We start from the raw sequence: 17,592 nt of genomic DNA, 5'->3' as shown, positions 1-17,592 counted from the left end.
GAATAAACTCTTGTATCATGTTATATAATTAGGTTTTCTATGAAATTTCTTTTTAAACTGAGCTACTTTGAATAACGTCTAAACATTATCTGTGTTTATGGAGATACACCTGATATGAACTCAAATCGTCTTTAAATAGTTCTAAATCCAAAATAACATAAAAAACATTCAGACACTCATGGATAACGGCTTTTGGATACCTAACACTGAAACATCAACAGCCACTAAAGCAAGTATAGATATTTTTCTGTCTTTATTTTTTATAATTTTTATTTTTTAAACAAAATACAGGAACCTTTCCTTGGGCTGCCACCTTATCGTGGTGGAGGGGTTTAAGTGCCCCAATGATCCTAGGAGCTATGCTGTCTGGGGCTTTATGCCCCTGGTAGGGTCACCCAAGGCAGACAGGTCCTAGGTGAGGGACCAGACAAAGCGCGGCCTGAAGACCCTGATGATGAGAAACAACTTTGGACTTCGTGTTCCCTCCCCCAAACGTGGGTCACCGGGGCCCCACTCTGGAGCCAGGCCTGGAGGGGGGGCACGATGGCGAGCGCCTGGTGACCAGGCTTTTACCATGGAGCCTGGCCGGGCTCAGCCCGAAGAGGAAACATGGGTCCCCCCTCCCATGGACCCACCACCTGTGAGAGGGGCCAACGGTTTCGGGTGCATTGTGAGATGGGTGGCGGCCGAGGGAGGGGGCTCTGGCGGTCCGATCCTCGACTGCAGAAGCTGGCTCTTGGGACGTGAAATGTCACCTCTCTGGTGGGGAAGGAGCCGGAGCTGGTGTGTGAGGTTGAGAGGTTCCGGCTAGAAATAGTCGGTCTCACCTCGACGCATGGCTCTGGTTCTGGAACCAGCCTCCTTGAGAGGGGCTGGACATACTTCCACTCTGGAATTGCCCAGGGTGAGAGGCGTCGGGCAGGAGTGGGCATACTTGTTGCTCCCCATCTCGGCGCCAGGTTTACCCCGCTGAACGAGAAGGTAGCCTCCCTCCGCCTACGGGAGGGGGGACGGGTCCTGATTGTCGTTTGTGCTTACGGGCCGAACGACAGTTCAGATTACCCACCTTTAGGATCTCATCTCTGCTTTTTGTGGATGATGTGGTTCTATTGGCTTCATCGGGTCGTGATCTGCAGCTCTCGCTGGAGCGGTTCGCAGCCGAGTGTGAAGCGGCCGGGATGGGGATCAGTGCCTCCAAATCCGAGGCCATGGTCTTGAGCCGGAAAAGGGTAGAGTACTTTCTCCGGGTCAGGGGGTTTGTCCTGCCCCAAGTGGAGGAGTTCAAGTATCTCGGGATCTTGTTCACAAATGAGGGAAGAAGGGAGCGGGAGATCGACAGGCGGATTGGCGCAGCGTCTGCCGTCAAGCGGGCGCTGTACCGGTCCGTCATGGTGAAGGGAGAGCTGAGCCATAAAGCGAAGCTCTTGATTTACCGGTCGATCTACGTTCCCACCCTCATCTATGGTCATGAGCTTTGGGACATGACCGAAAGAACGAGATCGCGGATACAAGCGGCCGAAATGGGTTTTCTCCGCAGGGTGGCTGGGCTCTCCCTTAGAGATAGGGTGAGAAGCTCAGTCATCCGGGAGGGACTCAGAGTAGAGCCGCTGCTCCTTCACATCGAGAGGAGCCAGTTGAGGTGGCTGGGGCATCTGGTCAGGATGCCTCCTGGACGCCACCCTGGTGAGGTGTTCCGGGCACGTCCCACCGGGAGGAGGCCCCGGGGAAGACCCAGGACACGCTGGAGGGACTCTGTCTCGGCTGGCCTGGGAACGCCTTGGGATTCCCCCGGAGGAGCTGGAACACCCCGACCCCGGATGAAACGAAAGAAAATGGATGGATGGATGGAAAATACAGAAATGTTGGCTCCTTCAACCGCCTCTTAAATGTCAGTCTGACTGGATGGTTAGAAAGCTGCAGAGACACCGGAGTCAGGGATTTGATCCTTTCCCCATTATGATTAATGGAAGAAATGGTTTGAATTTCCTCCCTTATTTCTACTCTGTGGTTCAGCTCTGCAGCCATGAAGCATATTTTTCCAACTCCTTGTTGCCATGGTGACACATCATGACAACCATCCAAAAAAAAAAACAAAAAACAAAAGAGCGAAAATACTTTCAGCTGCACAGCATCTGAAACCAAATGGTAATATTCGACCAAAAAAAAAGCAATGTCTTAACTAAAATAAATGAACAAGTCTACAAAAGCGTGTTTTTAAATATATATATGTATATAAAATAAAAGTTAAAGTTGTAAAATTACTATTTTTGTAATTTTATTTTTTTAAATGTTAGTGTAGACCTAATATTCTGTCTCTGCAGTTTATTTAGGACATAAAAACAAAATTAATTCCATCTTAAAAGTCCTTTAATGCTGCAATAAAATATGTAAATAAATAAATAAATAAAAATAAAGCAGTGATGTTTTGTGCTTTTAAATAAAAGACAAATCCTAAATCCAAAAGTATAAATGAAGAACGAACACTGACGTGGCTTATAAAATGTTTTATTCATGTTAACATAGTGGATGCATCAGGATTCAACAGTTCCATGAGGCGTTCAAGGACTACCAACTGAATTCATTAGAAAACAAAAAAGTGGTCCAAATCTCAACAGAAAAAACAAAACAAAACAAAACAAAACATGGTACATCACCAAACAGACCAACAAATCTCACTTCTGTAGAGTGGCTTAAAATAAATTTGACCCATTACAGTGTAAAATTTCAAGAGAAGTGAAGGAGCAGGAATGGCTTCTCTCCACTGACAAACTAATCGGCATCAATAAGTTCACCCTAAACAGACGACAGTGAACGCATCACTGGGATCAGAACTGGCAGGGAGCGAACGTTCAAACCACTGGGCAGTACTTGGCTGTGTTCAAACATCTTCAGCCAGCAAGTGAAAGTGCACCGGCTTTTCCCTGAAGAATAAAAAATTACATTTAGTTCAAATTAAACCCAGAGCAAAAGTAACAGTACCACGTAATCTGGTAGAAAAACTGCAAAACGATGCAATGAGATGATCAGGTTTTCAACTTTCCAGGGGTCGGGGTCTCCTAAATCAGATTCCTATTTACTTTTTCTACAGCTGAACCTGCACAAGATGGGAAGAAGGCCGAGAGAAAAACTACAGGAATGGAAGGAAGTCTCCAAATCTGATCTGTTGAAAGACTTTATTCTGGTTGTTTAAGATTATTTTTCAGCAATGGAATGTAGCAGTGGAGTGTTATGGAGCATATAATGAGGAAAGTTGATTTATTCATAAACTTTTTTTAAAATCATTTCTGTCGTTTTCCCAACAGTTGGGGCATGCATGCTCTAGTTCTCCGTCTCGCCGGCTTCTCCTTCTCCAGCGTTGCCCTCCTCCGGAGCGTTATCAGATGTCCATAGCTGTGGAGATGCAAAAAATATCTGATCAAAAAGCTAAACAGAACAGAAAGTGTTTTATTTTTGAATTTTCAAATGCAATCGTGTGTTTTCAGGATTTCAGGGGTTGTTGAACTGCAAAAACACAAAATCTTACCAGGTATATTAGGTCTAGTTTCTTAGTACACTTGAAATGAGAAAATTAACTTATTTGAAATAGGAAAACTAATTTAATGAGTAACTTTTCAGCTTCATAAGAGCTTGTTTAAAGCTAATAATTTATTAATATTGATGTAAAAGTACAAATTCCACTGGAAAAACAAGTAAAATTGTTAAAATTAAACAAATCTGCCAGTTGAACTATTACTTTTAAAAAAATCAATATTAAGGAATTATTGACTTAAAACAAGCTCATATATTTTGCTAAAAAGTTACCTGTTAGTAACAAAAGTTAGTTTTGTTGAAATAAGTCAAGTTTTGTCTTAGTATGTAGAGGAAATATAACTGCAGTAGAAACTAGACCAAACATACTTGGTAGGATTTGGTGGTACTGCAGTGTGTTGTTATAGACAACCCACCAAAGGTCTTCCAGTAAACGGTTTTCTAACCAGTGCTGACTGACACATAACAGTGAATTAAAGCACAGGGAAATAAAAAGGTGGAAGTGAAACCAGAAGGAAAACTTCACATGTGACTTTAATACAAAGCCGATACTGCTGTGTGTTACTTATTTAACCAATAAGTCCCAAATAACTGAAAATAAACTGGAATATCATTGAAAAGTTAATGTCAGTCCATTCAAAAGGTGAAACTCCTAATTTAGATTCTCTACTCATTAAAGCGTTATCTTTATTAATTTTTATAATTATGGCCACAAAATGGTAATTGTTAAATAAATTTCTGTATCCAATCATATTGATGGAAGGTTTAGTGGAAGGAAAAAAAAAATCTAGCACACAGACATATCCAGGATATAATACAACTCTATGCCTTGAGTTGAGTATTATTATTATTATTTTTTAATCAATGTCCCAAAGTTTGGGAAGGCTCATAACCCAAGTTACTTCAGGTGCAGTGTGAAGTTTTCACAATCAGAAAAAAAAAGTTTGAAATGTTTATTTATTTATTTTTTCAGTGGAATAATCCTCTTCCGTAGGGTTATCTTGGGATGTCTCCAAATTAACAGATAAAACACTTGGAACATGGCTCTCTAAAATATTATTTTCCATTTTTACTGGAATTATTTATTGAGATGCACCTGGTTAAGACACCTGTGTCGGCATATTGGGGTTACTGTACATAGTCAAATTTGGCTTTTCAAAAACGCAGAAATTTCTGTTTTTTCTAGAACTTCTTTTTAGATTAATCTCAAAATTTCTAAGTTTCAACTAGCAAATTTTCAACTTTTCAAACTGAGAAATTTCTGCATTTTTTCTAGAATATATATATTTTTAAATTAATCTCAAAATTTCTTTGCTTCTACCAGCAAAAGTTCGACTCTCCAAACTCAGAAATTTTTATGTTTTTTCTAGAAATTGTTTTGAGATTAATCTCAAAATTACTACGTTTCCACAAGCCCAATTTCCTACTTTTCAAACTCAGAAATGTTCTTTTCTTTTTCTAAAAATTCTCTACAATTAATCTCAGAATTACTAAATTTCCACAAGCCAATTTTCAGCTTTTCAAACTCAGAATTTTCCTTGTTTTTTCTAGAAAATTTCTGAGATTAATCTCTAAATTTCTATTTTTTTTGGCCGTTCTAGACACCTCATTGTAATTAAACTGTAGGACAGCAGTTCCTTTGAAAGCAGAGCTTACTGTCAGGTTGTCTCTGAGCAGCTGCATGATGAGGGTGCTGTCCTTGTAGGACTCTTCATGAAGCTGGTCCAGCTCTGCAATAGCATCATCAAACGCCTGCAAAAGAAAAGATGGTTGTTCAAGAGTTTTCATTTGACGTAGCGGAGAGACGGCGGCGGCGGCGGCGGCGTTCGGGAAGCGTGCCGACCTTCTTGGCCAGCTCGCAGGCCTTATCTGGGGAGTTCAGGATCTCGTAGAAGAAGACGGAGAAGTTGAGGGCCAGTCCCAGGCGGATGGGGTGTGTGGGCTCCATCTCAGTCTTGCTGATGTCAAACGCAGACTGGTACGCTTGCTGTGAGTTTTCAATAGTTTCTAAAACAAACCAAAAAGATTAAAACCATTAACTGTTATGTAACTTTGTAAATAACATTTTAGAAGCAGATTAAAATAAAATGGATTACTGAAATTAAAGAAATTTTGTGGTCTTACTCGATTTGTTGTCTCCAGAGGCAACTTCTGCCAGGTATCTGTAGTAGTCTCCCTTCATCTTTAGATAGAAGACTTTGCTCTCTGGGTTTTTGGAGTTGGTGATTAAATAATTATCCAGCAGTTTCTGCAAGAAAGATAGAAATATTTTAATATCAAATTGTACAGCAGTAATACTGGGAGCCAACTAATTTTAATAAAATTATACAAAAGCTATAGATTAGCATCACTTAATCGTGCTATTTTTGCACATCGTCACTAAAATGGATGACAAAAATGAAGTTATGATGTGGAACAAAGCTTTGCAGTAAAGATTAAACCGCTGGCTTGAGCAGACTTATACGATTTATATTCTTTAGAAAACAAAAGGAGGGGAAAAAGGCAAGAAATATAAAAATTGTTTTACTGATTTAAACCTAGAAAATGCTCAAATTCAATAATATTTCAGACTGCGTAGGAATACAGAGCAAGTTTTAGAAAACTGTCAAATTGAGAGTATTTGTGGGAATATTTTATTCCATTTTTACCTGCTCAACAATAAATTAACACATAACATTTCAACAAATCAAGCAACCTGTAAATAATTATCGATGCAAAACATAAAAAGGGTTTTGCAGGTTTGAAATTTAAAAATAAAAAACTGAATGAATAAAATGCCCTAAATGTTAATGTCAACTTTGTCTAGATTTGGTTTCATTTGCATTTTCAGCAACAAGACCAGGATTTGGTTAATTTCTTATTTATTTAGCTTAACATGCAGTTGAACCCAACTGTGTTTTTCAGTAAAGGTCCTATTTAACATTCAATTCAAATAAAAGCAACTTTATGGCACATCTTACATTTTAATAAGACTCTGATTTGGCTTTATCATGTTTTTAATCATGTTACATCTTTTTGTGTGTGAATCTCATCTGTCAAATCAAATTCATGTCTATGTTGAATTGTGAAACTCAAACTCTAAACTTGCCTGGGAAATCCGACGATTGGGTACTACAGACAAAATGCTGAATCTGCAAAAACAAAAACTGTACCGCAGCTTTAAGAGACGCCTCGACAGCAGCTAATGTAAATCTAAAGGCTTTAAATAGCAAAATATGCTGTTTTGGTACAAAATCGCAAATCACATGAGGAGTAAATCACTTCCTGAAATTACATCATTTATGCAAGCGTTTCCTTGAACATGCAGAATCAGCTAATCAGTGAAACTGTATCTAACACAGAGGTTAAATAACTTCAACAAAAGAGAAAAATCAGTCGAGTTGGGCAGATCAAACAGCTGAGATACAAAATATAACACAGAGTAAATTTTATCCTTTTTTTTTTGCAGTTTTAGAAATGTGAAATTATCTAAAAATGAAGCATCAAGCATTGATGAGAACAAAGAGTTAGAGTTTAGGTAGAGTTTATATAAATCAAGAACATTTCAGTTTAACTATGCAGTTACTAAAAACCTTTTCAACACCAACTTAACAGTAGATTTGTTATTAGGACAGCTGCAGCATGGCGTGAGCGCGACATGCAACACTACACATACAACTCATGTTAATGTCCTGGTATGTTTGGTATGCAGCTGTGCATGTGAAGAAAGCGAGGCTGCATTGCGGAGCAGTTTGATGCTGTTGCTTCACAGCAGGAAGGTCTTTGGTTCAAATCCAAGTCAGAGCGTTTCTGGGAGTTTAGATGTCACGACCAATCAAGCGTAGGGACTCTCCAGGTTTCACAATAATCCAAATTCCCCTCAAACTTTGTTAATTGGCCACTGTGTTGTTTCTATTTATGACTCTACACAGTTCCACCCTGAACATTTGGTCCCTTTATTGGTATGGTTCAATTTTAGAAAGGTTAGGGTCAAATAATACAAAAATAAAAACGCAACATGCTGGTTTTTTATAATATAGTGTGAACATAATTGCCGGTTTCTTGCTTTTGAATGTACAAAACTAAATAGTGCTGCCAAGAAATGAATATAAAGGCCATGCATTTAAATTTTGATGAACTGAAGACTTTTTAAGGATGAATGGACGCCCTGATTTATCACGCAATCATAAATCTTAATTTTTGTAAGCATCTTTAACTGAATTAAGGAATATTAAACAGAAGATTTTTACATAAAAACAGAATTACTGTCACTCACCTTTATTTTCTCACTCTCCATGTGTATCAAAATACTAAATAAATCACTTAGAAAATACAACTGTAATAATTAATAGGCTGCATTATGTTAGCAGGAAAAATTTAGTTTTGTTGTGCATTTCTTCTGGATCCAGGTGACTTTACAATGACTAGGTTTGAATGTTTACGCTTTATAATAGCACTAATTTACTCATAAAAAATGTAATAGAAATTAAGTTTGAAGCTGATGCAGATAATTCCATAATTAGAGATCAAGTTATAGTTACCTAAAACTAATGAAAACTGAAACAAAGAAAACATTTCTGTTTAATAACTGGAACTATATTGTGAGTTTGTAAAATTAACGAAAACATAGAGAAAGTTGGGAGAAAACACCAGTCAGTTGGTTGGTTTCGAAAACAGTATTACCAAATCGACACATGTATAATCAAAATACTGTGACATTTTTGAATTATCCACCTAAAAATGAAACAAAAAAACCCCTAAAACTACTGCTACAAGCAATAAAAACTAAACAATACTAAACAAATACATAAGAACTAGCAAACACACTCTGAAAACTAAATCTAACTGAATTAGTTACAAAAGAAGTCAATAAAACTACATTATAATGAAAAACAAAATGATCATAACCCTGATGGAGACCAAAGCACCTCTGCAACATCTGGCAGCAGGAAATCAACACAGACAGGGGAGAACCAGCAGTTTCTCCAACATATCCTCTTCTTCTCAACACACACGCACGCACGCACGCACGCACGCACACGCACACGCACACACACACACACACACACAAACACACACACACACACACACACACAAACACACACACACACACACACACACAAACACACACACACACACACACACACACACAAGATAAGCTGAGTCACAGGCAGCATTCAACATTTTCAGGTGTTGCTTGACGATGGCTGGACCAAACAGCTTTTCTTTGTTTTCCCAAAATCCAGATTATCCTCATCATACAGATACGTTTCCACGCAGATTTACTCAGACTGAGACTCGGCAGGCAGAGGTGAGTAAAGTACTCAAAAATTGTACTCAAGTAAGAGTAGCACTACTTCAACATATTTTTACTCAGGTAAAAGTAAAAAGTAGCCATCCAAGAAATTACTCAAAGGGAAAAAAGGTATTTGGTAAAAAGTCTAATCACGTGCTGAGTAACTGATCAAATTATCAATCATTTCATATTTAAAAATTATATAATCAGACAGACCAAAATATAAACTTAGATGGAAATTTTGGTATTTTAAGGATCAAGTGTTTAAGTAACAAAATCAGGCGAAAGAAAATGTCTCCAAATCAGTTTTCAATGGAAAACTTATAAAACTTTAACCAAAATTTCAGGTGTGTGTCTGGTGAATTTTTCAGTTAAAACATGTTTATTTTTCATTCAGTGGGAAGAAAATCCACAAATTTTACTCAAGTAAAAGTAAAAAGTAACCAATAAATTACTCAAAGAAAGAGTAAAAAAGTATTTTGTAAAAAAGTCTACTCATGTGCTGAGTAACTGATCAAATTATCAATCATTTCATATTTAAAAATTATATAATCAGATTAACCGAAATATAACGTTAAGTGGAAATTTTGGCATTTTAAGGACCAAAAAAAGGACCATTTTAAGTAACAAATGAGAATAAAAAATTCTTTCAAACAATTTTTATGAAATTTAACAAAAACTGTCTGTGTCTGGTGAATTTGTAGTTAAAACATGTTTGTTTTTCATTCAGTGGGTAGAAACCCCACAAATTCCAGTCAAGTAAGAGTAGAAATACTTCATAATAAAATTACTCAGATAAAAGTAAAAAGTACTGCGTAGCAAAAATACTCCTAAAAGTTTTCCCCCCCCAAAAAGTTACTTACTAGAGTAACCCAACTCTGACAGCAGGAATAATATAAAGTTTTAAAATCCAGCCAGAAGTGAAAATGCATCATCTGGTGATCCATTAAAGCTAAATCTTGAAATGAAGGTTTCAGGAGGGCGTTGCATTGGTGCGACGTATGAAACTGCTCTGACTCATTTCTAGATGCGAATTCTTGCAATGGGGCAACCACAGGAGGCTTCTGTCTGCCAGATGGGGCCCCGAGTGTCTTACACTTCCTGTGTGTGTGTGTGTGTGTGTGTGTGTGTGTGCTCAATTCACTCTCAGTCTATTCAGACACACCTTGCTGACTCGGTTCCACAACCTATTGTCAGTTCACACCCAAAAAAAAAAAAGGTTCATTGTTCTAAATCCAGATTCCCAACAGGCAGGAACGGGAGAGGGGAGGACTCTGTAGTGCTTCCTTATCCGGCCCGGATTCACACACTTTATTTATACAACAGGGGAAAGGTCACAGGAAACACACTCAATACTATTTAACTTTAAAAGCAGGACTTCATTACTCAGATGGTAATTGTTTATGGTTTTCAGAAGGACACAAAAAATGAGCTACAGGTTAATCGATATAGGTTGTATGTTTAGCCCAACAAAAATAAAGAAATTACAAGATTATGTTTTAAAGCAGATGCTTTTCTAGAGCTGAGTGTAGCTCTGTACTTTCATTGAGATTTTTTTCTTTTTCAAAACTTTCTGGGGGCAAAACTGCTATTTTTTTCTTGGACAACTGTGATTTTTGGCAATATTTTTCATACTTTCATACATTTTTATGATGCGTAACTATAGCAACACAGTGGTTTACAACAGGGAGCAGCTGATTAAAATTGGAGAATTGATTTCATTTTACCTTGGGATAAATAAAAGTATTTTTTGAATTTGAACCTTTAAATGATTTTTAATAGAAATCCACCAAAAAACAGTGGATTAGTTTTGGTTACTGCCTCTTTAAACTGAAAACTTTGGGAGTTTTTAGCAATTAGTCCGATTTCGGCCAATATTTTTACATCTTATGATACAAAGAAGAGTCATATTTTACTGTAAGAATAAGGGAAGTAGATAAACCGGCCTTTTCTGATTCATCTTCATCTGATGAACTTCTGTTTTAAATACGTATAATATTACATATCTGATGACTCTTATAGCGCTCACATGCTTAGTGTACTGATTAAGTTCAGCATTTGTTCAGTAGAGATTAGCATTTCTAAAGTATATTCTTCTCCTCTTTACCATTTTATTCTAATTTATATTCAATCATGTACTGAGGGGTATCTATAATAAAGCTGTATGTATAAAGTACAAGTTGATCTCAGTTGATTTTAATATAATCAATAGGTTATTTACAAAATTCAAAGAACGTTAACTCTGATATACATATATATTTTATGTTTCAAGTCTATTTATGCTGATTTAGTCTTATGAAAACCCAAAATACAATTTCTAAAAGTTTTGAATATTCTCTAGATCTAGATTTATAGAAGCTCCAGATGTCTGCTCTCTTCTCCATGCTGGTGCAAACATATCATTCAATTCAAATTTCAAAACTGGTTTATTGATCTCAAAGGAAAATTGGGTGGTGTAAGTTATTTTATTCTAGATTTTTCAAAAAAACTGGTGATGCTGACAGCTGTATTCAAGAAGGATCTCCTGTAGCAGTCAGTATTACAGTGAATCTGAAGAAGCCTCTGACTTTAGAAACTCTGTTGTTGCCCAGAAAATAATATGGAGAATCACATTTCTTTGTCCATTAGTCTTATTTAAATTTTCTGATATACTTAAAGCTGCAGAATGTAACTTTTACTTAATTTTTTTTTTTTTTTACATATTTATTAAGACTGTCACCATTTTGTGATGGTTTGAGACAGATAATCTGTGAAAAGATATATCTCCTCCACCTCCTTCCTGCGCTGTTAATGCCGTCTGGAGAAATGCACCACTCCCAATCAAAAACAACCAATCACAGCCAGGAGGAGGGTCTTAGAGCTGTCAATCAACTTTAGTGTACTAGCTGTTCAATATATTATGTTTAAAGTTTTGAACTCTCTGTTTAATAAAACTCTTTTCTGCTATCATTGGTGGCCATGCTAACTAGCCTAGCATTCACAGCAGGCTCTCCTTTCAGGAAGAAATGAGCAAGTGCACATGAGGTTGATTGACAGCGCTAAGACCCGCCTCCTAGCTCTGACAGGTTTGTTTCTAGTGAGCACTTAGGAGCGCTGGGAGAAGGCAGAGGAGCTTGATTTTTTCACAGATCATCTGTCACACACCAGACTATCAAGACATAGTGACAGTTTCTATAAATATGCAAAAAAAAAAAACACAAAACAATATATATATATATTTTTTTTTTAAGTTATACTGTAGCTTTAAGGTTAGACTTCCATTAGCGGAAACTGTAAAATATAAAGGTTTAAACCTAACTCTGTGTTTAAAGAAAATACAGATTCTAAATTACTAATATAAATGTACGTTTGAAATCTAGCAAGACCCTATATAAGGGACTTTCAAGACAGGTGGGTAAGCAGCACATACCAAAACATTGTTGCAAATGTCTTCCAGCTCCTTCTCCACCTTTTCCCGGTACTCCTTGACCATCTGCTGCTTCTTCTCGCTGCCATCGGTCTTCAGGCCGATGCTGGACATCACCCTCCAGGCGGACCGCCGCGCCCCGACCACGTTTTTGTAGGCGACAGAGAGCAGGTTCCTTTCCTCGTTTGACAGCTCCCCTCCCATCTCCGTCACCTCCCTCATGCAGTCTGCCATGTCGTCATAGCGCTCAGCCTGCTCCGCCAGCTTGGCCTTCTGGATCAGATCCGTCCTGTCCATTATTTTATGTTCCGTTGGGTTCTCTGCGATGAAGAAATCCCGGTGTCGCTGACAGTCAGTGGGGGTGGACGAGGGATTATTCTACACAAGCTGTAAATGAAATTTAATCATCTTAAAGAGTGATAATTTTTTTTTTTTTTTTTTAAAGAATGATGTTATGTAAAATTAAAACGCATATCTATTATGTAAAGGGCATAAATCAATGATAAATAAACAAATCCATTTGGTTTAGCTTCACTTTAATCATAATCACCACAATAAAATATTAGACTATTCATCTGTATTTAAAGAAGGTGCTTGCTGACAGCATCAGATCTATAAGCAGCAGCTAAATCTGTCTGCGGCGGCGGCTAACGTTAGCTCCATCAGCCACTCCTTTCCTTTTTCAATTTCATGTCAGCTGCTCGTTAATTAAATCTCTGAACAGACCAATACTTTATTAGCTCCACGGTAAGTTAATAAATGTGAATAAAACATATAAAACGCGTTGTTTCTCACCGAATCGAGTCCAAATTCGCTCCCCGAACTGATCCGAGCTGAGGGATTGGTCAAACAAGCACAAAACCGTAGTAGCCGAAAAAAAAACCCAGCCCCGGACTGATTGTGCTAAAAAAGAAGGAGGCTCATCTGGATTCTGATCCTCCAATCAGAAAGCGGGGTTTGGTTCGATTGACAGAGGCAGTTGTTGATTTGAGCCAATCGTGCTTTAGCGCGGGGGAAGTAGGCGGGTCTTGGTTTGTAGGCGGAATCATGACCAGAGCATAGATATTGAAGACCAGACAGTGCTTTGGCTTCGTTGCCCCGTAGGAAGCGTCCGCCATGTTGTGAGTGGTAAAGTTCTCAACGCAAACCTTTAAGTCTTCCTGGGAATTTGGGTTTCTGGATAAAGTAAACAATTAACTTACTTACCTTTCCGCTAGAGACATGTGGCATGTTTTTGGAGTGTTTTTTTTTTTGGGCGTTGCGCTTTAAACATTGATATCTTCATAAAGAAAGTGCAGTAGTGCTTGATAACGGCCAGATGCTGAAAGTTTCATTGATAAAAGCAGTGGGCCATTCACTTTTTGCACTTCCTTTGAAATTAAACCGTTTGTTTATTTGTTGGTCCTTGATACGGTTTGATATGGACCAAACATTAAAAGAAATTCAAGTTGTCTGCATTATATATTTCTGTCATTAGGGTTCCTCGTGGTTTTCTAGAATTGCAAGATATTAAAGAGCACACAAACATGAGCTACATGTCCCTTTAAATCATTTTTAATAAACTCAAAACAGTAGACATGGTGTACATGGTGTTGGTTTAAACTGAAAATAGTGGGAATTCTTAGCGATATAAACCAGTCAAGGGAAAATTAGCTCAGTTCCAGTCTCTGGCCAATATTTCTACATCTTATGATCTCAAGAAGAGCCATATTTAATTTTACATAGAGAACACTGGAGGTCCATAAACCTTTCCTGGCTCATCTCCTGATGCTTTTTTGAGTGTAAAAAATGTTTAATGTTATATACCTGATTACTCTTATTGTAGGAACAAGCTTAGTATGCTGATTAAGTGCAGGACATGTTATTTACCGGTAAAGATTGGGCTTTATGAAGCAAATTGTGCTCCTCTGTACCATTTGGTCCATCTATGAAGGTGACGGCCCGTGTGTTTAGAATGAATTTAAATGACCTTTAAAAACATTTAAACAATTAATTCAGTTACAGTTGGTAATTTCTCAAGGTAAGTAAAATAAAATATAATAACAATAAAAATATCAGCGAATTAGACCATGACTTCTGATGGGAATTGCTTATTAGATCAAAGCTACTTTTTGAAAACAACCTTTATAACTACAAGTTTTTTATTGGTCTTATGTAATATTCTAATTTTACATGTATTTTATTAGCTGTAAGCACAAAAATAACAATAATTTGAAAATATCAGCATGTATAAAATGAATGCATAGAAAGTGTTTAAGTAGTGAATTGCATTACTGTAATAAATGAACTTTGCAAGCAATGTTCTTTCTAATATACTGACTATGGCTCCATACTGACGGTCATGCGACGTCCCTTACTGCGGCGTCTATTTTCCAAATGTCTATGAACCTCAATTCTGCAGAAAACGAGGACCGCGGGGTTTCTTCCAATCAGAGCGACGTATGGAGACGTCATCGTATTGCCATGGTGAGTCTGTCTATGGCAAGCCGTAAATTTAACAAAATTTAACATAAATTCGGTTTATCCGTAATTATCCGTAATTACATTCTTGATGCCTAAAAATGCATTTTGACTAGACAAAACGACATCTTGACTGTCCGGAATGGTAATTTAAGATATCTGCGCTTATATTCTGACTAGTAAGAATAATAATTCGAGATATCTTCAATAAAATTTTGACGAGTCAAAATTCCTTTCAAGATATCTCAAATGACGTCACCGGATTCGTCATTGGAAGGGTCACACGTCCGTAATTACAATTTAAGATATCTTGAACGTAATTATGACTAGTCAAAATTACATTTTTAGATATCTGAATTGTGTGGAAGCCCTTTAGTGCTGTCCAAACAGTTGTCTGCAGAATTTTATACTTCCTGCACAAAATTGACAGTAATGTAGAAAGAGCTCGGCAATGTTTGGAAAACGCAAAACTTCATGGACTTTAAAACTGCTTCAGTAATCTGTAAAGAATTTCCTGTTTATTCATTTCCGACAAACCGAATGCACTGAAAAACAGCTTTGAACAGCTAAAATTGCTATTGTCAAACCATTTTCAACATGAAAGTGGCGCATTTTCAAACATCTTTTCTCTTTTTCTCTAGTTTTCATTGTTTTTATTAAACTTTCAAATTGCCACGTAAGTCAGGGACGTTTTGACTATACAGAATACATGTTCAAGATATCAGTAATGGCATTCTGACTAGTCAGAATGTTAATTTAAGATATCTTAAATGGAAAAGCTGAGTAATTCAAGATATCTTAAAAGAAAAAAAGCTTAAAAGAAATTTAGTCAAAATTACAATTCAAGATATCTTTAATTTAGTTTTCACTAGTCAAAACTATATCTCCTATTCAAAAATACGTACAGTACATTCAAGATATTTTGAATTATGGAGTCATTAGAGATATATTTTATTAGAATTGTGACTAGTCAAAACTAAAATCGAGATATCTTGAATTTACTTCATGACTAGTCATAATTTAATTGTAGATATCTGAAATGTGTATTTCAGATAGTGAGTAATTCATTGTAGATATTTTGAACTGAAGTCTCCATACAACTCAATGGTAAATCTGATGTAATTTCAACTAGTCAGAATGTAATTAGATATATCTCAAATAGGTATTTTGTCTAGTCAAAATATAATTATCGCAATCTTAAATCACTAAAATGTCTAGTCATAAAACAATTCGAGATATCTGGAATGTGGGCGGTAAAACCGAATTTATGTTAAATGGGCTTGCCATACTCTTCCCTGCTCAACCAGGCTGCAATAAATGGATGTCAGAGTAAAAAATGACACGTCAACGCCTCCGCCATATTAAGAGTGGAGCGTTGAGAAACCTGTGCCAGAAATAAAGGCTTCCCGCATAAAAGAAACACTGAAGTAACGTACAAAACTTTTCAAGTAGGTTAGATGTTTGTTTGTTTGTTTTTTGCTAACACACACAAAAATGTTTATAACGCAACTGTACTTAAAATGATCGCTGCAGATGTCTCTGGATCTTCCAGTGGTACTGGTAACTTTGGCTAAACATGATGAACAACCAACTGTTTTTAAAAATAGATGTTAAAAATATCTATTTTTACAAATAGTTTAGCTATTCCACAGTAAAATGGCATGACAAGTACCAGTAATACTTGTTGACATCTACGGTATTTTTCTTGTAATTATGTTCAAAAATATTATTTTTCTACATAATGTCCCACTTATTGAAGTAAAACACATCAACCCCTTTAGGCTAAAGAGAAATAGAAATATTATGGTGCTTCAGTTGAAAATAACACACTTCCTAATACTATAGGTGATATTTTAAATATATGATATACGTTGTCTTTTTTTAAAGGTCAAATTAATTTTTATTTAGCTGAACTAAGAACAAAAATGGCTCTTTTGACTATAAAAGTTGCAGACCCCTGAGTTAGAACTAGATAGAATAAAACAAAAACAAAAATTTCATTGAAACACATAACTATAAAGAGTAAAACCAGAGAAAGTCTTAACCAGTGAACATCCTCCTCCAGTATTGGATGTTTTGTTTTGTCAGTGTCTTGTTGTCAGACATTAAATTTGTATAAATATGTGTACAATATGACATGAATACGTTACATAGTACAGCAGAAGTTTTTCCACTTTGTTATTTTGTTCTTTATCTTCTCCTCTTATGCAATGTGATGTAGCAGTATGATGTACAATTCTGTATTCTTTTGTTGGTTAAACTAATAAAACTGTGTTTAAAGAAAATCAGAGAAACTGATATTTGGTGTATATGAAAATATTGCTGTTTGTTGGTAACATACCTATAAGTTCTTGTGTTTACACTGGAACACATCACCTCTGGAGGTAACTGGTTGAACTCTGTTTTGTCTTGGGGTTGTCAGAGTAAATGGGCTTAATTCAAAACCACACCACACTTTTCAGATCTTAATTTGTAAAAAAAAATTTGGAAAGCCAAGCGTTTGCAACGGGAACGCCCTGATGCCTCTCTGCCTCCCTCTTGTGGCGTTCCTGTGTAACGCGCCTGGTCCTACGTATTGAACGAGCCTCTCTGACGTCACTTCCCTCGCGCGGGATTATGCTAAAACTGCTGCTATCCAGCTGACAGGCGAGAACAATCCCGAACCCCAAAACAGCTTTTCGGTGCCAGCAGGGAACCCGGAGCTGTTCGGGACTTTCTGATCGATCTTCTCGATGAAGCGCGTCTCCATTGCTCCTCGATGAAGGAGGCAGCTAGCTGCTGGCATCGCAGCAGATCGGATGTTTGTTGTTAGCAGAGTCCGCGGCTAGACTTTTACTGCCTTTTGTTTATTTTATTTTATTTTTTTCGGGTTTTTTTTTTTTGGCGGAGGTTTTCCTCTGGTATGCGCCTAACCCTCCATGCT

General features: G+C 37.1%; 1 protein-coding gene across 3 annotated transcripts; it reads right to left on the bottom strand.

Moving 5' to 3' along the window:
• Positions 1-2,484: 2,484 nt before the first annotated feature.
• On the bottom strand, positions 2,485-13,140 carry ywhaqb (tyrosine 3-monooxygenase/tryptophan 5-monooxygenase activation protein, theta polypeptide b). 3 transcript variants are annotated; one of them, XM_032547940.1, is made up of 7 exons: positions 13,005-13,140; positions 12,213-12,596; positions 8,436-8,510; positions 5,653-5,776; positions 5,372-5,535; positions 5,185-5,280; positions 2,485-3,390 (listed from the first exon to the last, which is right to left on the bottom strand). In XM_032547940.1, exons 2-7 carry the CDS (start codon positions 12,504-12,506, stop codon positions 3,319-3,321), a joined length of 825 nt encoding a protein of 274 aa, XP_032403831.1. In that variant the 5' UTR covers positions 12,507-12,596; positions 13,005-13,140; the 3' UTR covers positions 2,485-3,318. The 3 variants fall into 3 exon arrangements, with proteins under 3 accessions (XP_032403831.1, XP_032403832.1, XP_032403833.1); XM_032547941.1 differs by having other exon boundaries at positions 12,213-12,529; positions 13,005-13,113; XM_032547942.1 differs by lacking the exon at positions 8,436-8,510 and having other exon boundaries at positions 13,005-13,139.
• Positions 13,141-17,592: the final 4,452 nt, after the last annotated feature.

Source organism: Xiphophorus hellerii, chromosome 19, assembly GCF_003331165.1.
Source record: "Xiphophorus hellerii strain 12219 chromosome 19, Xiphophorus_hellerii-4.1, whole genome shotgun sequence".
In the NCBI taxonomy this organism is placed as follows: Eukaryota; Metazoa; Chordata; class Actinopteri; order Cyprinodontiformes; family Poeciliidae; genus Xiphophorus; species Xiphophorus hellerii.
The sequence above is the reverse complement of the archived record's forward strand: the minus strand, read 5'-3'. Positions and strand labels throughout refer to the sequence as shown.